This window comes from Lacerta agilis, chromosome 9 (genome assembly GCF_009819535.1).
Source record: "Lacerta agilis isolate rLacAgi1 chromosome 9, rLacAgi1.pri, whole genome shotgun sequence".
NCBI classification, from domain to species: Eukaryota; Metazoa; Chordata; class Lepidosauria; order Squamata; family Lacertidae; genus Lacerta; species Lacerta agilis.
The window spans coordinates 74,698,856-74,721,333 of NC_046320.1; the positions used below are offsets into that span (position 1 = coordinate 74,698,856).

The window sequence follows — 22,478 nt, forward strand, 5'->3', positions numbered from 1 at the left end:
GGTCCATGAAGTCATAATAGACCAAGGGCAGTGGCAGGAGCCTGGCCTTGACTCCGGCGCATCATGGAGCAGCCCTGCTGTCACCTGCGGACAGGGCAGCAGCCAGGGCCCTTGGGGGGTCCTTGGAGCAGGGGGGGCCCTCTGCGGCAGGTGCCTCCAAGCACACCATTTGCAAACAGCCTAAAAAAGTCAGAGAGATGTCAGCCACGGAGGACCTGGCCTGTGTACTACAATAACAACAACAACAACAACAACAACAACAACAACAACAACAATTTCATTATTTATACCCTGCTGCTCCCCCCTCCCCCCAGTGCTGAAAGAGGGCCATCAAGGGATGGGAGTTTGGGACCAAGTGCTTTGGCCATATGGTCGACATCCCATCTTGGGGCACTGGGAAAAGCTTGTGCCTTTTCCTCCTGCTTGAGGCCCTTGTCTGTCATTCTCTGGTGGACACCCTCCATCAGTTGCAAACATGGGCCCCAGTCTGTTCAGAGGGGCTGAGGCTAAAGGGGGAAGCAGGTGGGCAACGGATATCGGGAACTGCTTAAAATAGCCATTTTGGTTTCAGTCAGCTGCTGCAACTGGAAATATTCTGCATTCCCCTTTCTAAATAGAAGAGCCTTCTGCTAACTTCTTTGGCTAGACTCCTTGGCGAAAGGAAGGAAGGTGGGCTGGCTCTGCTCAGGTGCTGACCATTCTGCTCTGACTTGGCATGACTTCTTTGGGGGCTCTTTGCCCATGGGTGCCCCAATGCCATCAGCCCAGGGAAGGCCCAGCACACTTGGCCTAGAGACTGTCCTAAAGCGATACCTTTATGGCCGACCGTCCACCTGGCTTAGGTGGGCACCTGCATGCTGAGGGCTCTGCTTCCTCCCACCACTGGCGGTCCTTCTGGAAGGAGTGGAGATCCCAGCTGGGGCTTCAGCTGAATGCCTTCGGTCTCCTCGGCTAGACTCAGTGGGCTGCTTCCCTGTAATGGGGCAAAGCAGGCAGCATTGGCATGAAGAACCCCCCTGGACCATCCCATGTTCAGGGAGAAGGAGTAAGGAAGACTGGAACCCAAAGCAAGCAAGGGCCACTTGAACACTGTCCTTTGGCCCTCCCTGCCCTGGAGGCTGAGGCATGTCTGAGCCAGCCAGCCAGCCCCCCACCCCCACCCCCATACCTCGCTGGGTGATGCTGCGCTTGGCTCTCCTGGGACTTTCCAAGCCCAGAAATGCAGTCCCTTCCAGCAGTGGGGAGCGTGGCGTTGGCGATTCTGGTGGCAGCAATAGCATTGGGCTGGGCACTCTGCTGTCACACTCGCTGAGCGGTTTCCCTTGGGGGTGTGAGAGTGGAGAGAGACCAAAGGGGTTAACTTCTCAGCCTGCCCACTTCCCAGCACTTCTATTCACACAGCAACTCAGTTTTTCCCCAGCCAGGCAGCCTCTCCCACATCCCCTAACCATGGGCCAGAATCTTGGGAGAAGGCAAGCGAGGGCCTGTCGCTCCCATGGAAAATTGGGGGGGGGGGAGGAGGAAGGGCAACCCTCTAACTGGGGACAAACTTGGAGGTGCCATTGCCTCATAAGGGAGCCCCCTGCCAAGGTGATGGTGAGCAGAGCAGGACTTGGGCCTGGGCCCGATCCACCTACTCTGCAGAAACCTCTTGCCCTCTTGAAAAGGGGACAGGAGAGAGCGCCAAGTGGCTGGTGGTCACTATCCTGCAAAGAAGCAACCAGGGCTGTTATAGAGGGAGAAGGGTGAGTCTGGGTCCTTTCTAGCCCTGTGACTGTGCCAAGGAGGGCTAGAATCCAGCAGAAGAGGCTTCTGAACCTGAGCTGGCTGTGTCTCACCTGCAGAGTTGCCCTTGGTCTCTGGAGTGCTCTTCTCTCCAGCACCTGACAGCCTGGGGGGGGGGAGGGCAGATGGTACTTCAGTCTCTGCTTTTCCAGACACCTTCCCCATCCTTTGGCATCTTGCGGACAGCTGGTCCCGTGGACCTTGTCAGCCTCGCTCCTCTCTGCCCCTCTCCTCCCTTCACTGGCCTTGTGTCCTGGGCCTTGCCCTGGGAAGCTGTCTGCACCCATCCCTCTGCCCTCCTTGCTCCCTTGCACAGGCACCCCCACCACACATCCCGCTCAGCCCTCAGTGCCACCAACGTCCCCACTTTCCCCCGGACACTCCCCTTTCTGTTGGCCAAGGTGTTCTTTGGCGCCCGAGGGCCCCACCCACCCTCCTGCCTCATGGCTCACCTCCGCTTCACTGACAGCTTCTGCAAAACCACCCGGTAGGTTTTTGCAAAGTGCACCATGATGGGATCTGGGCTGGACTCAATCTCCTGGAAAACTAGAGCAAAGCAGGTATGCTGGTCACAAGGCGGTTTCAAGGCAGATCAATAGGGCTAGGCATTGAGGGTGCCCATCCTGACTGTCTCAGCTGCTACTGAGGTGCCCAGAGGGACTGAGGTCCTGTGGTTGCCCCTGTCTGGCTGTCTAACCCCAAACCAGCTACAGGGGCTTTCCTTCCCCCGGAGACGGGGTGGGGGGTGGGGCATCAGATGCTGCTGCCCTGCAGCCCCACCATCCTCTGGCTCAGAGGATGGGAGCTGTGAGCCCAACAACATCTAAGGCATTTCTAAGCTGTTTGACTTTTAAAAGTCCCTCAATCGCATGAAAAAATACAAGATAAAGATAATAAAGCAGAAACACAACATACCAACCAGTGAAACATGACTATAAAAGCAGAGAGAAGCAGGACTGCAGGAACAACAAGGTCAAATCTGACAGGTCAGGGAGAGGCGGGACACACAAGAAAGAGGCCTCCGCAAGACGCCTAAAGCAATGGGTTGTTTCACGCCTGGTGGAGGGGGTGGGCATTGCCTCTGTAGCTCTTGGCCTCCACCAGAAGGTCTTCCTCTGGCACCCCTCCTCCCTTACCTTTGTTCAGGTAGACAATGTCCTCCTGCTCAAGGTTTTTTGACAGCTCAGAGCTGTAGTAGTTGAGAGTGTGACCTACACAAAGAGGAACACAAGGAGACGATTTGGGCTTCTCCAAGGACTGCTCAAGACAGACAAGCCCAAAGCCGCACACAAGTCTGAAGGCAACATTTCAAAAGCAAAGGCTTATTCATCCTTGTGCGGCTCATTCACAGAATAAGGCAATAAACATTGGGAAAGGGGTCTCAGAAAGAGGGGAGGCCATGTCATTGGAGGTGAGGCAATGCCAGGAGGCCTGAGGCTCCTGGTGGCCCCGATTCTGCTCCCCACCCCAGTGGGGTGCCTGTCTCCCGGGCTCCTTACTGGCTGGGCTGTCACCCCCAGGGATGCCCCGCCACACATCCTGCAGGGAGTCCAGGACACTGCATTGTGCTCCCTTTCTTCAGCCACAAAATACGGTAATGTCAAATAGTGAAGGTTTATGGAGGCACTTGGGCATCCTGCTGCAGTGGCAGAAGAGCTGACTCCCAGAAGGGGAGCGAGGAGCATTGTGCTCTGCTTACCTGTGAATCGAGCAGCTGCATGACTTATTTCCACCTGGGGGTGATGGAGGTATCCCAAGGCCTGGGATATGAAAACGTGGATGTCATCGTGGTGGTTCCTCATCTGCAGAGACAGAAAAGGCTGGCATGGATTGCGGAGGCTGCTTTGATCCCTCCTCGATTTTGAGCCTTTTCCTGTAGGCAGGTTAAGCTGCCCTCTGATCCTCGGGTGAAGGGGGATATATACATTTAATAAAGAATGATTATTAACAAGCCTTTGCTGCTCCTTAAGCAAGCAGTGCAACCAAGGCAGAAACACAACAAGGGCCTTTTCAGGACACAGCCCCTTGGTGCTGCAGCCCCAGCAGTCAGGTGCACCTTTGGGGAGGCTGGCCAGCCATTTGCAAGCAGAGGGGGCAAGCAGAGACTCCCACTGGGCTCCCAAGCAAGCAGTTCTTTTCTCTCCCTGGTGAGAGGCAGTGCTGGTCCTACTGCATGACCCAAGGGAATCCCTGGCCCTGCAGATGCCGCTGAACTACAGCTCCCATCAGCCCCACCAAACATGGCCAAAGCCAGGGAGGATGGGAATTGTAGCTCAGCAGCATCTCGAGGGCCAGCGGTCCCCCACACCCATCCCAAAATCTGTGCCAGAGGTGCTCTGGTGCGGCCGTGTCCTTGAATTGGCCTCCTAATCTGCATTCCTGCTGGGACCAGAGGCTCCCCGCTTCCATCAAATATTAAAATACATTTTAAATATCACAGTTTAAAAACTTCCCTAAACAGGGATAAAATAAAAACAACCCAATAACACCCGCCTCCAAAAAGAGCCACATTTTAAAAGGCCACAGGATGCCAATCAAATCAACCAAAGGCCTGGTTAAAAAGGAATACTTTTGCCTGGAGCCTAAAGGTATATAATGAAGGCATCAGGTGAACTTCCCTAGGAAGAGCATTCCACAGATGGGGAGCCACTGCAGAGAAGGCCCTGTTCTCATAACTGAAGTGGGGCAGCTTGGAAATCAAACATAAATGATGGGCTGATATTTACAGCAGAGCCACATCTGACAGCAGGGGTACCAACCTCAATAAAATATGGGGGTGGGGGGTGGGCAGGAAAGCCCCGCCCTGCATAACCAATCACATGTGGTGCATCCAAACCATTTGAATGACAATGCCCATTAACACTGGGAAGGCCCAGCCCCCTGGGGGGGGGGTGAAGACCCCTTGGCCCCTAGGAGTTGGTTCCTATGCCCAACAGCACAGCTTGCCAAGCTCTTAATCTGGAAACCTCGTGGTATCTTGGCAGGAGCACCTGTGGGAAAGGAAGGATCCTGTTCCTTTCCTGTGTTTGTCCTCTGCAAGAAAAGGAGTGGCTGCCCTCCATCTCTATAGCTGTGCATCTCCTTCACTCACAGCGCCAGAAAACTGTGGCTCTGGAGGCCAATTCAAGGACACGGCCGCACTGTGGGGGCAGCTTCAGAGACATCAACAGGGAGGAAATAAAAAAGGCTGGGAAGCTGAGAGGGGGCTGCTGAGCATGATGGGGGTCATTATGGAGGGTGAGAAAAATGTGGCCAGATGGTGTGGCTTTGGGTCATGGAGGCACATGAATGCCAATAATTTTGTATCTATCTCTGAAAAACCAAACCCCAGACTCGGCGCCCCACTGACCAGGTATTTCCACACATTCACCACGCAGTTCCGGGAGTCATCCCAGGCCAGGCTCCGGAACATCAGCTTCAGGTGGGCCCACCCAAGAAAGACCCCGCAGTGCAGGAGGGTCAATTTGCAGCTCTGCAAGCAGAGGGAAAGTGAGGAGGGTCACCCAGGAAGGAGGAGAGGAAGCTGCTCTTGTTATAAAGAGATGCTCCAGGGGACGGCTCCCCCCACTTTGCCAGCAGCCGGTATCTCCTCCTCTCTCTGCTCCCCTCCCTGTTGCCTGCCCAGATTCAGGCTGCTTGGTCAGGAGAGCTGCTAGGAAGAAAGAGTGCTAGCTCACCATGGCCAAGTCACCAGCCCAGGACCATCTGCACGGACCGGCAGCTCTCTCCGAGGTTTCAGGTAGTGGCCTTAGCAGAAACTGCTGGGAGGCAGCAGGGATTGAGTCTGGGACCCTCTGGGTGCAAAGTAGGGGCTGCCCTGTGGAGTGGTGCCCATTTCCCTCAACCCAAAGGGAGATTCCAGCTGGATCTACATTGATGCTCTGAACGTCTTAAATCAAAACGTTCTATAAAGCTTAATAGGAGTTTCCAATTGTCAGAGGCTTGCTGCACTGCATCGCCCTCTGGTGTCACATTTTAATAATGCAATATTAAATGTTGAGTGTAGATCAGTCCTCCACTGCTCACAATGCAAGGGAAGCAGTTTTCCAAAAGCTGCCTTTCAGAGAGTCAGGCCATCAAGTCTGCCTGGCTCAGTGCTGCCCCCACTGACTGGCAGCAATGGCTCTCCTGGCTCCAGGCAGGGGTATTGCCCAGTCTTCCCTGCAGATGCTACCAGGCAAAGCATCTTCTGCATGCAAAGCAGGTGTCCATGGCCCCAAAGCGCTGGCCTTGCCAGTGTGCTGGGCCTGCGGATCTGAGGAAGGGGCACTGAGGCTACTTGCCATGGCTACAGTGCCATCTCGGTCCTTCAGGTGCAGCAGCAGAGAAAGGAGGCTATAGAGGACTTCCTTCCTTAGGAGGGGCTTGTCTGCTTCTTTGGCCTTCATCACCAGCTGCCCAAACAGGGAGATGGATGCTGCACGGACGGGGCCTCGCTCCTGGGAGGGGGGACACCAAGGCGGACAAGAGGCACCCAGGTCAGGCCCAGGACAGCCGTGCAACACAGCGTGGGAATGCAGGAAGGTGGGTCTGGGGGGAAGGCACTGGGTGACAGGTGCTTCTTGCCCCCCAGCTCTTGGAGGCGCTGTGCCTTCTCCAGTGCTGTTTAACCGGAGGCCATTGGGATCGGGGCAGAGGAGAAATGCATTTTGGCTTGCAGCTGAAGCCAAATCAATCAAGTTCACACTTTCTAAAACAATGTGAGAACAGAACCACCCTTTGAAGTTCATATATATCCAATTGTTGTGATGCAGTTCTCCAACCAATGTTTTCAAAATGCATACTTTGGGCATGTGATGTATGTGTCTTTAAGTGTGGAATCTCATTGTGTACACCTGAATCCTATTAGCTGGGATACAGGTATTTTAGTTGTAATCTGTTCCCCTCCCATTCATTCATTTTAGTTGTTTTACTCCCTCCTCGCGGGGGATGTCGTTGCTGTGTATGATTCTTTAATAAACTATGGCTGCAGTTTAGTAAGGACTGTTTTGGCAGCGTTGTTTCCTCATTGCCAAGGTCCAGGGTTTTCTCAGAGACATTACAGTGCAAAAGTGTGCACAAAAATGAAGATATTAGTGAAAATAACATTTCTCAAAAAGATCAGGGTGGGGGGTGGAATTCCTGAACCCATCTGGGGACTCGGAGGAAACCATCTCTGCCTCCATGTTCCATGCTCCCTTCTGTGCCCTCAGCTGGGTGTCTAAGCAGCAGCAAAGGCCAGTGGCCAGAGGAGAAGAGGCAGCCCACCCCCTCCCTCCCTGGAGGCCAGGGGCCCTCATGGCTGACGCTGCCCCTCGAGGCGATGGCTGCTTGGCCTTGTGCCTTTGCAAACATCTTCCTTCCCCAAACACCCCCCACTCACATCTTCGAAAAAGGAGCGCACGTTCAGGGCCAGGTCCATGCAGAGGGGCCCGATCCCCTGGCCATCCATCTCGTAGATGGCGGTCATGATGTCCTGCAGGCCCCGCAGGATGTCTTGTTCGCGACCACTGAAGACGGAGCCAATCAGGGTGGGCAGCTCCTCACGGAGAACCTTGACCTGAATGGGGGGGGGAGAGGGTGGAGGGGCTGGGGGGAGCTCAGCATCGGCCGCTCACACCAGCCACATCTGTGAGGGGCATCAAGCACCACCCCCATGGTGATTTGCAAATCTTGTTCAGGCAGCCTGCCAACATGTTTCCTCTCCCACCCCAGCTTTGTCCTGACCGGAAATATTTATTGCCTTGGCAGAGCACCAAGATGCAGGTGGGGAGGAGAGCGAGCAAAGGCAGGGAGACCCCCACCCACCAGGGGCCAGGTGAGGCAGGAAACAAAGGCTTTGAAGGAGCGGAGGAGGTTTTGTGGGGAGTCCTGCTGACTCCTGATCTGAGAGCATATTCTTGGCTAAAAGCTGAACCCCCCCCCAATGCCCCCAGTGTCTGCTGCGGCTGCACTGGCAGGACACCGGCTGCTCCTTCTCCCTGGTGCTTGCTCAGGATCTCCCTTCGGCCTGGGGGTCAGGGGCAAAGGGGCTGAAACTGCTTGGCCTCCCCCTCTTGGAAGAGGCTATCTCTTCCCCCCCCCTTCCATCAAGGAGGCTGTGTCCCAGAGGGAGCCTCACCTGAGCTGAGCACGAGGGGCCCAAATGGAAGCCCTGTTGTGGGGGGCAGAGCATGAGGTCGCTCTCCAGCCCTGGGGCCCTCCAAGCTCCAGTTGCTTCCTGGGGCCCCTCCTCACCTTCCCTGGCTGGAAGACGAAGCTGCCGAGCCCCTTCAGGCACAGCTCCTTGATGACGGGGTTGGTGGCTGCTGATCCTTCCTCCAGGTGGTCTCGGAGGCTGAACCGGTTCATCATCTTGACAGCGGATGGGCTTTTGAGGAACTGAGGGGCAGGAGGGAAGGCTGAGCAGAAGGACCCCCAAGCCCTAATGGGACCCCCCCCCGCAGAGATGCCAAGAGTCAGCCTGAGAGGAGGCGAGAAACGACTCAGTGAAGCCCCCCAGACTTGCCCTGGGCTCCAGGGGCATCCTTGCTGGAAACCCTTTCCCCCAGCCCTCTGCTTGCCCTGATCACTCAGGGCTTCTGAGGGGTGGGAGGAAGCAGCCAGCTGGCAGCTGCCCTTCTGACCCCCTGGCACTGCCTCACCTCAATGACGAGAGCCAGGGCAGTCATCTTTTTCATCTCGTCCTCCTCGCTGTTGAGGATGAGTGCTGCTTCCCCAAAGATGCCAGGGATCTGGGGACTGTCGCACTCGGTCATGGCCCTGCTCAGGCGACAAGTGGAGAAGGCAATATGTCTGGGGAGGGCCAAAGTGGGGAGGAGGAGCAAAGGCAGTGGAGAAGGGGAGCCAGGGAGCTGAGGGAGACCTGCACCCCCCAGGAAGGAGGGCTGGGAAGAGCTGCCTTGCAGGGCTTCCTCTCACCTGGCCATTAGGCGGGTGCCTTGCAAGAAGTGATCCGGGGTGCTCAGCACCATCCATCCCTGCTGGAATTCGATGCAGGCATAGACGGCCCAGTCTCCAGCCACAGAGAAGAGGTTCTTCATGATCTCTACCGAAGTTCTGCAAGGGGCCACCAGGAGTCAGATCTCCCCAGAGCACCCCCAAGCTCTCCTCCCGCAAGATACTGCCCTTGGGGCTGGCTCTGTGATGAGGCAGAGAGGCAGGTGCCTCAGGCGGCAGGGGCTGAGGGGAGGGGACTACGAGGGCCACACCGCCTGCCCTGCAGCCATTATGCTAGTCTTCAGCCCTCAAGTGCCGTGGGAGATGCCGTGGGAGGACTTTCACCAGCAGTGGAGTGAGATCCGCCTGCCAACCCAACAGGCTTCTGTATGTGCCTTGAGGGAAGGTGCCACCTTGCCCTTCACCTCATGCAGCAAAACGTCTTGAGAGCCAGCTCTGCTGCCCCATTTCTGAGCAGAACATGGCAGGAAGAGAAAGGCAGAAGCCTCCTCCAGGCGCCAGTGAACTCCACCAGTGCCACTCCTGCCTGCGGCTCCCAAGTCCAAAGGAAGAGGCTTCTTCCCATTTTTAGGAGACGCTGCATTTAGCAACGACTTGAGAACAGGCAGGAAAACGTCCACACAAGTGGACTCAAAGGCCCCTTCTTCCCCGCTTTCTGCACGAAGAGCCCCCGCCCCACTTGTTGCACCAGCTCTTTCCTGCCTGCTGGACGGGGCGGCCTCCATGGAGCAGCCAGAAGGACCTCCTGTCATACTGCACCACACAGGCCCCCTGCCTGCATCCCCCCCCCGCCGCCGCCAGTTCTTCCTGCTGCAGGGCAAGACCCTCCCTGCCCCCCTGCAACAGACTTCCTGCTGGGGAGCAGCCTGGCCAACCTTCCCACACGGATCCTGTCAGGTACCTCTGGAAGCTGAGGGCACTGGTGTTTTCTCTGAGGAGTGTTTCCTGCCTGACTTTCAAAGAGTCGGGCAAGTCCAACTGCATCACATACAGGACCTGCTTGAGCAACGGGATGAACAATTGCAGGTGCATCTCTGCCAAGGCTTTGCGGTATCCTGGGATGTGGAAGGTCTCGTAGATGACGTTCATGGCCTGAAGAAGAGGAGCACCAGGCGCTTGTCCTCACTGGGCCTCTGCACCCAGCAGCTTCTTCTTCTGGAACATGCCATGTCCCCTCAAGGTCATTCATGCCACTGTCGCCTGTCTGCAAGGGCCAATGCTCACACCCAAGAGAGAGAGGGGGGCCCTCTGCCTAGAGAAGACCAGCTTCCCACCCGCCAGTCAGTGGGACGCAGCCAGGCCCGGCTCCGTTACTCACAGCCAGAGACATGGTGGCACTTTCTTCGTTGCTCTCCAAGGGATCCTTGACCTGAAGGTGCTTCAGCAGGAGCTGCAGGACTTGGATGGCCACCTGGGGGCCGGAAGCCATCACTGTCCAGAGCTCGTTGGCATGCCTGTGAAGTCAGCCCCGTGGGATGCAGGATCAGTCAGCGGCTTCCTCTGGGAGGAGGAGCAGCAGGGAGCAGAGCATGGCTGTGGGGGGCAGCCCAGCCATGGTTACCCAGAGAATCAAGCAGCCTACCTGTTGACAGGTATTGAGAAGGACAGGCAGCTCTGCATCACTTCCTCCATGTGGTAAGGGACCATGAAGGCCAAGGCCCTCAGCACCACCTTCCGGGTCCAGCAGGAGTGCTGGCGCTGCTGCAGACACAGGTAGATGGCACCAACAATGTCTCTCACCTGGGAGAAGAGAAGCACTGAAGGTGGCCCAGAAGAGCTTCCGCCCTGCAAAGTGTGTTTGGGGGCAAATGCTCTTTGGTCCATGTGGGACCTGGACACACACACTCCATTTTTGGCTTTTGTGTCTCAGTGGAGTTCATCATTTGCAAAGGGAAGGCAGTGTTATCTCCTCAGTTGGGGTCACTGAGGCAGCAGGGTGGAGTGGAGGCTCCCAGGCTGAAGGACTCTTCTGACCATTAGCTCCAGGCTATCTAAAAGGGGGTACCCCTCATGCAAACCTGCCTGAGCTCTGAGGTCTCCAGGGGACGTCCTTCTCTCAGTCCCACCACCCTCCCTGGCATGCTTGGTGGGGAGGCAGGTCAGGGCCTTCTTGGTGGCTGCGTCTCATGGGCAATTTTGGAACTCCCTCCCCAGAGAAGCCAGACTGGCTCCCTCCTTGTTGTGCTTCTGCCAGCAGGTGAACACCTTCTTGTTCCAACAGGCTTTGGGGGACTGACTGCTTTTAATGAAAGGGCTGGTGCCATGCTGCTTTTATTGTAATTACTTGTATGGTTTTACTTGTATCAGTGTTCTGCATTCTGATGACTGATTTTTCTATATTTTTAGCCGTTCTTGGTTTTATCTGCAAGCTGCCATCAGGGGAAAAGGTGGGGTATAAAGAAATCTATAATGATAGTCATAATCACCCTTTCCACCTTCATTGCGTGGTTCTTCAGAATGGCATTGAGCACTTCCTCTGCAGCCTTCAGCAGCTCAGCGCTGGAGCCTCTCAGATTATCCAGAACGCAGAGCAGGAAGCTTGTCAGCTGAGATGGGAAAAGGTGGTCCTCACAGTGCTGCAAAGAGCAGGGGGAGAGTAAAAGGTGAAAGGGTGGGCCAGACCCACCAGGCACCCTCCTTGTCTCTGGAAGCATCCTGGGTTCAACCCCAGCAGCATCTCCAGGTGAGAGGACAAGGGAGTAGCAAATGGAAGATTGCAGGACAGACCACAGTGAGCCTGAGGGACCACAATGCCCAGCCTGGCATACAGGCCAACTCTTTCAGGAGCAAACAGCTCATCATGGAACCTTTTCCTTGCCACCCCTTGCTCTCATTTTAAACATCCCATAAAAAACATGTAATTGCTCCCTTTTTAAAAGCCTAGACCTACATCCCCTTGGGAAGGCAGTGAGAGGAGTATGGCTGCACTGCAGGTACGAGGCTGTGTGAGCAGAGGTGGATTCAGGGGAGCACAGTCACTGGGTGAAGAGCCTTGGGGGTGCTGCAGGGGAATGAAAGGCAAGAAGTGGTGTGGGGAGCCGAATTTTGGTGTTGCACAGGTCCACAACTTGTGGGATCTGCTGGGTGGTTGTCCACATGGTCAGAAGGACTAAGCAGAACAGTCTTGTTCTGGGCAAATTTTGGTCAGGCTGGAGCATTATTATATCAGAGATCATAGTCCAGAAAAGCTGGGGGTGCCTGCCCATCAGCTGCTCCACGTGAACCCCCACCCGGACCCTCACAAGGACAAAACGATGGTTTTTGTTGGCTGCAGGCAAGTGCCAGGCCCCTCTCCCTACATTGCCACCAGGGATCCATGCCATTGGGGTGGGGCTGGCATGGGGTTCAGTTGGAGCCCATGCACGCAGGCCCAGGGGGCTGGAGCCTGTGTGGGGCACTTGGGAACTTGTGAGGCCATTTCCACTGCTGAGAGTGAGGTGCAGGGCACCTGCAGGGCACCATCTGAACCTGGCTTGTGGTGTTGGGCCCTCCCTCCTCCCTCCTGTAGATCAGAGATCAGGTCCAACGTTTTTTGTGGTCTTTAATGCTGGCTTTGCACCCCTGCTGTCACCACCATGGCCCACTCTCATGGCTCCACAGGGAGTGGTATGGCTTCGTGTATCTGTGCCCAGTCCCTGCTCTGCTGTGCAGGGGGCAATGCATCCTGAGAGGCCCCCTGCTGCTTTTGCAGGGGCCCCTCAGAGTTGCTGCCAACACCCACTTTCTAGGGCTGGAGGAATTGTCTGGGTGACACACAGAAATGGATTCTGAAACCAGCTGCCAGGGGACTGGTCACCATACCATGGCCATGTGCCAGCTGCTCTCCGGAATCAGAAAAGAAAGGCCGTCCTCTTCTTGGGACCTCGAGTACCTCCTCACTGACCACCTCATCCTCTTCTGCTTGCTCTTCTTCAGCGCTGTTGAAGGAACAGAGGGAAAAGGAGGAGACCACTTTGGGCAGCAGCGACTTCTGCATATTGAAGATGCCAGGCAGGCACACCCTTGCAGGGAGGGAGTTCCACAATTCAGGGGCCGCCACACAGAACACCCTCTCCCAGGCCAAACCTCCAGCTTCTGCAGGTGGAGGAACTACCAAGAGGCCTCCCTCCACACGCATCTCAGAAGGAGACAGCCTTCCAGGTATTTGGGGCCTGATTCATTTAGTGGTCTAAACCAGTGTTTTTCAACCTTTTTTGGGCAAAGGCACACTTGTTTCATGAAAAAATCACGAGGCACACCACCATTAGAAAATGTTAAAAAAATTAACTCTGTGCCTATATTGACTATATATAAAGTAATTTTTCAATTTTTCCCACGGCACACCAGGCAACATCTCGCGGCACACTAGTGTGCCGCGGAACAGTGGTTGAAAAACACTGGTCTAAACACCAATGTAAATGTGGATTGGACCCAACTGATGGCCTTTAAGAAATCAGTCTGACATGGCTGGCACCCCCTCACCCCCTGCAGATGCAATGGGCAACTGTGGCCTCTGGCTCACTCACTATCTGGGCACAGCAGCAAAGAATCACAGAATGGTAGCAGTTTGGAAGTAATGCCAAGGGTAATGTAGCCCAGCCCCCTGCAATTCAGGAACCACAGCTAAAAAGAAGTGGTGGCGGCGGCAGATCCCCCATGTCTTACCTTGCCGACGCAGCAGGACCTCATAGAGGCAACTGACTCCTTGCACCGCAAAGGAACTGATACGCTGCACCGGATCATTGCACAGAGCAATCAGGACAGCCGTCAGATGAGCCAACTTGCAGAATTCCCCTGAGAACTTATTTACAGAAGGGAAGGGAAGGAGCTGCTGACCAGGCACCCTCTGGGCTTCAGGGTGGTGCTGTCTGCTGTTGTGCATGGACTGGGATGCCCACTGTGGTGACCCAACTGCCCCAGGACACATGTCTGGAAGCAGCTTGGGCAGGATCAATGTCATGCATGCTCAGGAGCAATGCCAGGGGAGTCTGAGTGTGTCTGCTTGAGGGGAGCATTGACCTCCCCCCTCCACAAACCCATGCAGAGTCCAAAGAAGCCTTCATGGATTCTACCAAAGCCCTGAGTCATTGTCGTCATCATCATCATCATCATCATCATCATCTTATTAATTCAAATTATAAACCACCCTTTATCCAAAGATCCCAGGGCAGTGTACAATATTAAGAACTTAATTTACACAGCATAATAAAAATAATAATACAGAGCATAATAACACACAGCATGATAATAAAATAATCATAATAGCACCCACCCACATTTAACAGGCCATAGATTGGCCTGGGTAACGAGGACATGTAAAGACATGCAATGATGGTGCCAGGTGAGCCTCTCTGGGGGGAGCATTCCACAGTTGGGGAGCCACCACAGAAAAGTCTGGTCCTGGTCGTGCAAGAAGGCCAACTCTCCCAAACACCCAAAGTGGTGGAAGTTGGTCTGGATGCTGCAGCCACTGCTGTGGAAACATCTTCTGCAATCCCCACTGAAGGGGGGCAGAAGAGTCCTCAGGCCACGCGGGGCTGGAGCAAACAGCCCGGCACCATCCTGGGCCTGTTTCCCCCCCTAGGGTGCCAAGGTTTCCTCTGCCCCTCTCTGGCAGGTGCTGCGATGGGCTCCAGGGGGCACCGTGCCATATGTGGACAAAGGGGGCAACAAGAAGGGGGCTCAGCTGCCCCAGGGCTGTCCCTGCTGGGCTTCTGGCTGGGAGCGTGTGAGGAAGAGAGGCCTATTCTGGGCCCAAGGAGACGTTGCAGATACTCACGTCTGAGTGGAAATGTGTAGCAACGAATTTCAAGAGCTTCATGGCTGTTTCCACGGCATTCTCTCGTATATGGTTGACTTTTGCCTTCATCCAGGGCTCCATAAGCTGGAAGGCAAAGGGGAAACTCAGGAAATGTGTCTTGGCTGAAGTCTGGAACTGGAGTTGAGGCTTGCAGGCAGTGCTTCTCTTCTGTCAGATTTTGCAGAATTAGCAGGGCCAATAACTGGGTGTGTGCTTGTTCCTGTTAGCATATTAGCAGTCATCTCTGCATCTTAGAAGACCAATATTTATGTCACTAAACATGTCTCTGAACACACCCTGCTCCCTTTCAGAGATGTGCTTGGCATCCTGTGATGTCTAGCCTAAGTGGAGAGAGCCTGAGAACAACGAGAGGTGCCAGCACTTGGCAAAGGCACCAGAGCTCCTTCCGCTGTCCCTTCCCTAGCTGCACACCCACAGCATTGGTGCCCAGGGAGGCAGGCAGGTGAGGGGCTCTGGCACCAGCTCCCATGCTGATGAGCACGCAAAGGATCATGCTGCTTGCCTCGCCACCTTTGCATTCCTTTGCGTTCAGTCATACCTCCATCATGTGCTCCAGCTCACTTGGGCGTCGGTTTTCCAGCAGCAGGGCCTGCAACATCTCTTCAAAGCTGCTGATGGTCTGGAAGTAGAGCCCCTGGAGCAGAAAGAGGCAGCTGCCATTAACCTTGCACAGCCCAACAGGAAAGAGGCATGGGGTCTCTCTCTCTCTCTCTTTCTCTCTGTGTGTGATCTACCTACCTACCTACCCCTTGCTAAGAGTTTGTGGGGTGCAAGACATCCTAAATCCCTGGATACAATAACAGAATGAATCAAGCTTGGGGGAGTTAAACTGTTCCAAGCACTGAACCCCTGGATGAAGTGGTTATGTTAACAATACAAGCCAGGCCAAACTGGTCATCGCTTGCTGAGTTTGGGTCATTCAGGGAACAAAGCCTAGAGAGGTAGTTAGCAGGGGACATAAGGACAGAGTTGTGATGTGCTGACAAAGCCTGTGACAACTGTAGGAAGGAGTCAGAGAGCAGGGTTGATTTCTGTTTTGGATCCAAAGCTGTTGGGCCTATTGGAGAAGCAAGACCTCTGGAGGGGTCAATGCTGTGAGCCCCCCCCCCCCCGGCTCAGGTTGTGTGCATGGGTAAATGAACCATCCTATATAATAAAGTCCAAGTGTCTCTGCGTCCAGTCCCTGTGTCCGTGGGTTTGCGCTACTGCGCATGTGCCCCAAGGACAGCCGTTGGGACTTGGAACGCAGAGACACTTCGGGAAAGGTCGGCGCGAGGAGAAGTTGGGAGGGAGGGAGGGAGGGGCCGGCTGGCTGTCAGTAAGCGAGGAGGCGGCAAGCCAGCCAGGGAATGCCCGGACGCGAGAGCGGGAAGGGGCGGGGGCGGGGACAAGTGCGAGGGGGCGTGTCTGCGAGGCTGGGCGCATGCGCGGAAGAGACCGGGCTGAGAGCGTCGACGTCGCCACCCCCTCCCCAGCAACAGCGCTTCTCGCAGCCCCGCGGCTCGAGATCGTGCAGCCGAGCATGATGCGGTGTCCTAGCGCCCATTAATTTAATGGGCATATACCCACTAGTATATCATAAAGACAGAAGGGGAAGAAATGGAGGCAGTGAGAGATTTTACTTTCTTGGGTTCCATGATCACTGCAGATGTTGACAGCAGTCACGAAATTAAAAGATGCTTGCTTCTTGGGAGAAAAGCAATGACAAACCTAGACAGCATCTTAAAAAGCAGAGACATCACCTTGCCGACAAAGGTTAAAGCTATGGTTTTCCAAGTAGTGATGTATGGAAGTGAGAGCTCAACCATAAAGAAGGTTGATCGCTGAAGAACTGATGCTTTTGAATTATGGTGCTGGAGGAGACTCTTGAGAGTCCTATGGACTGCAAGAAGATCAAACCTCTCCATTCTGAAGGAAATCAGTCCTGACTGCTCACTGGAAGGACAGATCCTGAAGCTGAGACTTCAATACTTTGGCCACCTTATGAGAAGAGAAGACTCCCTAGAAAAGACCCTGATCTTGGGAAAGATGGAGGGCACAAGGAGAAGGGGACGACAGAGGATGAGATGGTTGGACAGTGTTCTCGATGCTACCAACATGAGTCTGACCAAACTGCGGGAGGCAGTGGAAGACAGGAGTGCCTGGCGTGCTCTGGTCCATGAGGTCATGAAGAGTCAGACACGACGAGACGACTGAACAACAACAACAAATCATAAAGTCTCCATAGACCTTGCTGTGCCTCATGTCCAAAAGGGAACACGAGCCTTGTGTAAGCCTCAGGACCTTGGAGTCTCACACCAGAGAGATAAAACGGCCTGATTGACCCCCCCCCCTTTGCCACATGGGGCTGGGGCCTGGTCATTATCCCAAGAAGGCATTTCTCTGCCTGGACTAGCCAGAGTAAGGAGGAAAGGATAAGGGGCATCTGGGTGTTGGCTCCTTTCTGCCAGCACTTTGACTATGGAGGACGAGAGAGCTGATGCAGTCCTCTCCCCACCCAGGGTCGTCTTAAATATATCTGGCGCCGTGGTGCAAAGATCCCTCCGGCACACCCCCTTTCCCAGAGTTGTTGACCTTTTTTTAGGGAGCTGGCACCCTGCTTACACATTATCTCTGTTTGGGAAAAGAAAACAGGGAACATAAACAAACCTCAGTCAGTAAAGCATGAGACTTAATCTCAGGGTTGTGGTTTCAAGCCCCATGTTGGGCAAAAGATTCCTGCATTGCAGGGGGTTGGACTAGATGACCCTGGTGGTTCCCTTCCAACTCTGTGAATGCTTCTGTTATTCTGTTGTATCTGTAGGGCTGTTCACAGGGAAGATGGGGCAAACATGTTTTGTGAGAGATGCTTGTGCTGTGATTCCTCACTGGAGGGGGTTGGTCTAGAGGACCCTCGGGGGTCCCTTCCAACTATACAATTCTATGGAAAGGTAATTCTGCCCACATGTCTCAAGACGTTTAACACCCTCCTTGCTAGACAGCCTTCTGGGTCCTCCTCCACACTCTCCAGGGAAAGGAAGACACCGACCTCTCTCCTTGGCTGGGAAGCATAAGGGAGGCTCCCAGCCAGGAAAATCGCAGCCTCCCCACTCCCTAATGGAAGAGGAGCTGCATTAACATCCACCAAATGGTTATCATCATTTTTTAATCAGAAATAAGAGCAGAAATATAGTAAGCAGGTGCCAGCAGCAAGTAAATTTAAATAATGCCAATAGGGGAATCCAATCTATTAAATAGTGGGTAGGACATAGCAGACGACACAGTGATTCTCCAAGCAGCTCTCTTTATTCTCAGGCTGGAACAGAAACTGAACTGAAGGGCTCAGCAGCCTGCTTATATAGAACTCAGCTACAAGCAACAGTAACAACTTTCTTTCTTTTTTTTTAACAGAATTTATTAGCATTTTCATAAAATAACACAAACCCAACCCCACACCTACAAATACCAAAACAAATACAAATACACATAATGTCAGGATTCTTCTTCTTATCTATATACCTTACAAAAAAAAAATTTCTAGTTCTGAATCTTGACGTTTGACTTCCCCCGCCTATACACCTTCGGTTTTAAATCAATATACTATTTCCTTAACAACTTTTCTCTATAAAAAATTTAACTTTACTTAAAAAGAAAAAACACAATTGTCTTAGTCTTTGCATTATAACCTAAATCTTAACCAAGTATTCTTATAGCTAAACTTATTTCTTCTATCCTTTATCATGCTGCTTTTAACTTAAAATTCAATATCTCCTTACTTATTTAAAATAAACTTGTAATTAACAGACTTCACACTCCGATTTCGGATACCGTGGCAGACCATTCAGATTATACATTTAATACTTCAACCCACTCCCCCTCTGTCCATTGTCTTTTCCTGTCTTTCACCAGAACCGGATCTCCAATTATCTTCTTCTGGATGTCCACAGATCCAGGCTGCATTCACAACAAACCTTGCATCGAGCTTCAGGATATTCATCCCCTCCATTCTGGGTTTCTCCGTTTCTTTGTGCCATACTATTTCTTCTTGTAGAAATCTTAATTCTATGTCCCTTGCCCCCGAGCTGCCACCTCGGAGTCTGGATATTGTAAATCTTCCCGTTCCAGGGCTGCCACCCCCAGAAACCGGCCCCCCTTCCATTCGGAGTTGCCCAGCCATCTCAGACCATCCTTCCAACACCTCTCCCAGCTCTTTGCAAAAGTTTGTTTCCATTGTGTAGAACTTTTGAAAAGCCTCTTCTGTGGAAAATAAGTTCTTTCCATTTATAATTCCACTCAAGGCTTGCAGTTTTCGATTAAGCAGTTCCAGTTGAAAGACAGTGAGCATTTCCTCATCCTCCAAATCAGAATTCAATGCCAGCGCGAGCGCAAAGTCCAGCATCTTGGGGGGGAGGATGGGTATCAAGTTTCAGTTCCTGTCTCTTCCTTCCTTTGTTTCAATTTTTTCCCACGAAAGTCCAAGTCGCCGCCATTTCTCCGATGCCGGAGTATAAAGACCAAAACTTCAAATGGAGATATTTTTTCCCCAGTTAACCCCCGAAGGGAAATCTCAACAGTCTCAGTTTTCAATTTCCAGATACTTTCTGTCAATTATTGTAGCAGCAGTCACTTAAAGGGTTAATTCCTTTCATCCGCCGAAGGGAGGGAGGCGGGCTGCCTTTCTTCTTTCCCCCAGATCGTTCCAAAGATACAAAGAGTCAATCAATTACTCACCGCCTCTGGGTTCTTTACACTCACTAAAGACAGGTAGAACTTAGACGCTCATCACAGGCTTTGTCGCCGCATTTACATCCCGGTTGGGGCTTGTCCCCTATAGCCCGGCTCCGTCGTCCCTTCACCCCCACTCCCCCTTTACAGGGGGAGCGGGGGAAGGGTTCGGAGCCACAACGGGCACAGCCGGGGAGCCCAGGGAGCGGGACGCTCTTCCCGCACCCCAACCGGAGCCCCGCTTTGCGGTAGCGGGGCTCCTAACCCCCGGGATGGACTGGGTGCTTCGCAGCCGAAGCAGCCCACGACCACCCGTAATGGCGTCAGCCGCCGGAAGTCCCAACAGTAACAACTTTCTGTAGTTACCCAATCTAAGAACGTCACTTTCAACCCCTCATTTGCATGTGTGGACCTGAGTGAGAACTGCAGCAGAATGAGCTATATACACACATCCCTAGTGGTCTAGGGTGAGAACTTCAATACATAACACAATCACTTAAGCGCAGGAACTTGAGCAGCAATGGGAGAGCAGAGGGGTGTGTGCCGCTACTCCGAAGGAGAAGGTGACAGGCAGCTATGTTAATGGAGATGGAAGCACTGCAAAAAAGAAAGAAAGAAAGAAAAAAGCCAGCCGATCCCTCGGACCCATTAACCCCTTCCCGGGTCGCCCTCTAGCTTTGGCGCCCCACGCGCGCGCAACCAACCAACCACACACACACACACAGCCATACATACACCTGGTGCCAGATTTTCCCGCCTCTCACCTGCAGGACCCAGCCCCAAGGGCAGCTTTTGCAAAAAGTAGGACTTTGCTCGGCATCTCCGCACTGCGCAGCTGGTCCAATGGGCTAGGGAGATCCACCCCGCTGCTCTCCGGGGCCGCCTTCCAGCAGCCTTGGAGAGACTCCTTCGGCAGCAGCCGCCAGTCGCCCCGCCCCGCTCCATCGTAAGAGTTTGCAAAGCGCCCTGAGAGTTCCTGCTGGACGGGGCTAGGGTGGAGGGGCCAGCGTGGTCTTCGTCCCCGCTCTGCCTTCGCCTCCTCCCTTTGAGTGAGAGGGGGTCAGGAGGAGGATGGGGGGCAGCCTCCCCCCAGGGCTGCTGGCGCTGGGGGTGCCAGCCATATAGTTGGCGGGGCACAGCAGCTGAGAGGCGTGCGCCACGTGCAACACGCTAGTAAGCCCAAAGGGAAAGATGGCTCTGTCCCCACCTAATAAGCAAACTGCAGCTCCATGCCACCCACAAAGCAGCAGAGACCATTCTGCACAGAGAAGGATCTTCTCATTTCACTAATGGAGCCTGGAGCAGTTTTGTGTGCTCTGGTGTTGGTGGTGGATGGGCGGGGAGGGGGGAGATGCAGTGGGGCAGACAGATGTTTGGCGAAGGGCTGCACAGCTCCCCATGTTTCCTGTCCTGCACGCATGAGGATCCCTTAAAATGAAGATTGATCCAAATGACAAGTTCTAAAATGGCAGCCAAAACACTGCCAGGGCCGCATCCAGAGAGTGCTGTCAGAGGGCCTCTTTCCTGTGTGGGGAGAGATCTGCTCCTTCAGCACAAGCACTTTCATCCATTTGGTTGGTGGCCACTGCCAGACAACCACGGACAAGTTTTAAGCAGTAAAATGCAGCTAAAAGCAATTGGTACAAAGAGAAAACAAGCCAACCAGCACAAAAACATCACAAAACCACCCCAAGCAGGCACAAGGTCAAAACCCACCAGGGTGAATAGCCAGGCAGCTCAAGGAGCTGCAATACCAGCCAAAGAGGCCAGACAAGGCAGAGCTGGGGGGGGGGGGCGCATCCCATAAGCACCTGGGGCATGACTGACAGAAGAGTGCCATGCTCAGCCCTGGGAATGCAATGGCAGCAGCCAATGGATTTGATATACCGCTTTATCACTACCCAAAGGAGTCTCAAAGTGGCTAACATTCTCCTTTCCCTTCCTCCCCCACAACAAACACTCTGTGAGGTGAGTGGGGCTGAGAGACTTCAAAGAAGTGTGACTAGCCCAAGGTCACCCAGCAGCTGCATGTGGAGGAGTGGAGACACGAACCCGGTTCCCCAGATTACGAGTCTACCGCTCTTAACCACTAAACAGATGTGCATAAATTTGCATGCACACATTGTAATTTCCAGGGCAGTTCTCATCGGAAACTACCGGTATGTTGCAATGCAAGTGAGACACACAAAGGGAAGGGCTCACTTTGACGTTGGCTGCCTGCTCATCTGCCGCAATTTGCCCTTCCAGGAGCTCCAAGGGGGCCAAGCAAAACATGCTTTGGAAGGAGGCACAGAGGAGGCCGGTCTTCTTCTCTGCCTCAAGGGGAGGCTTCAGTTTGCTGAGGAAAAAGAAGCACACCTGAGATTAATCTGCGGCAGCAAATGGTGAAATGATGGTTGTGCACGAAAGCTCATACCAAGAACAAACTTAGTTGGTCTCTAAGGTGCTACTGTAAAGAATTTTTTATTTTATTATGTTTTGACTATGGCAGACCAACACGGCTACCCACCTGTCACATCCTTCGGTTCACGTTCCTAAGCATCCTGCTCCTAAGTATCCTGCAGCTGCACAGTCAAGGATGGTAGCAAGGGAGGGAACCCTCAGCTCTGAGGGCACGTGCCTGGCATGTAGAAGGCTTGATCTCCAGCATCTTCCCTCAGAGGTTGCCAGGGGCCCCTCCCCTCTGCCTGAGCCCATGCAGCGGCTGCTTGGACTACTGTCTGGGCCAGACACACAGGCAGGTTCACTGGTCTCTGAGGAGGGACCAACTCAGCACCCCCCTTCCACTCTCAGTCAGGGGAGCAGCTCTGAATTTGACCCCCCCAGCATCGTTTTGCCCCTACCTGAGTTCTGTCACGATGTACATGGCGTCTTGGCGCACGGTGTCCGTCAGGGCATGGATGGGCTCTCTCTCAATCAGCACCTGCCAGTCATTGCAGGGACACAGCGTGAGTGGCGTCACTGAGCATGGCCACCCTGGCAGGCAGACCCAGGACTGCACCAGCTTCTGGGTGGGCAGTCCCTCCACCAAACAACCCCACCCTCAATGTAAAATAAATATTAATCATGGGGCTGGGCAGGGCCTTGGCAGATGCCAAGGGGATGCACACGAGGGCTTCATGGTGCCACTTGGGAGGACCTCGATTTGGTGGAAAACCAAGAATCTAATTCCCCTGGGAATTAGTTGGGATGGGGCTAGGCTGTATGTGTGAGCCCCTTTCTGATTCCTGGATCCAGCACAGATTCAATT

The 22,478-nt window shown here is 53.8% G+C and overlaps 1 protein-coding gene across 1 annotated transcript in view; it reads right to left on the minus strand.

Moving 5' to 3' along the window:
- Positions 1–767: 767 nt before the first annotated feature.
- The window catches only part of LOC117052642 (maestro heat-like repeat family member 5), a 48,755-nt gene continuing 27,044 nt past the window's right edge, over positions 768–22,478 (minus strand). The window contains exons 13-34 of the mRNA XM_033159613.1: positions 22,072–22,151; positions 21,431–21,566; positions 15,063–15,158; positions 14,483–14,587; positions 13,369–13,504; positions 12,526–12,641; positions 11,151–11,300; positions 10,307–10,464; positions 10,043–10,178; positions 9,626–9,816; positions 8,686–8,823; positions 8,409–8,526; positions 8,002–8,145; positions 7,148–7,324; positions 6,069–6,224; positions 5,135–5,257; positions 3,485–3,587; positions 2,922–2,996; positions 2,238–2,331; positions 1,839–1,891; positions 1,169–1,321; positions 768–973 (exon numbers count right to left, since the gene is read on the minus strand). Of these exons, the coding sequence (XP_033015504.1) occupies positions 816–973; positions 1,169–1,321; positions 1,839–1,891; positions 2,238–2,331; positions 2,922–2,996; positions 3,485–3,587; positions 5,135–5,257; positions 6,069–6,224; positions 7,148–7,324; positions 8,002–8,145; positions 8,409–8,526; positions 8,686–8,823; positions 9,626–9,816; positions 10,043–10,178; positions 10,307–10,464; positions 11,151–11,300; positions 12,526–12,641; positions 13,369–13,504; positions 14,483–14,587; positions 15,063–15,158; positions 21,431–21,566; positions 22,072–22,151 (2,796 nt within the window). The 3' untranslated portion in view covers positions 768–815. The remainder of the gene's footprint in view (positions 974–1,168; positions 1,322–1,838; positions 1,892–2,237; positions 2,332–2,921; positions 2,997–3,484; positions 3,588–5,134; positions 5,258–6,068; positions 6,225–7,147; positions 7,325–8,001; positions 8,146–8,408; positions 8,527–8,685; positions 8,824–9,625; positions 9,817–10,042; positions 10,179–10,306; positions 10,465–11,150; positions 11,301–12,525; positions 12,642–13,368; positions 13,505–14,482; positions 14,588–15,062; positions 15,159–21,430; positions 21,567–22,071; positions 22,152–22,478) is intronic.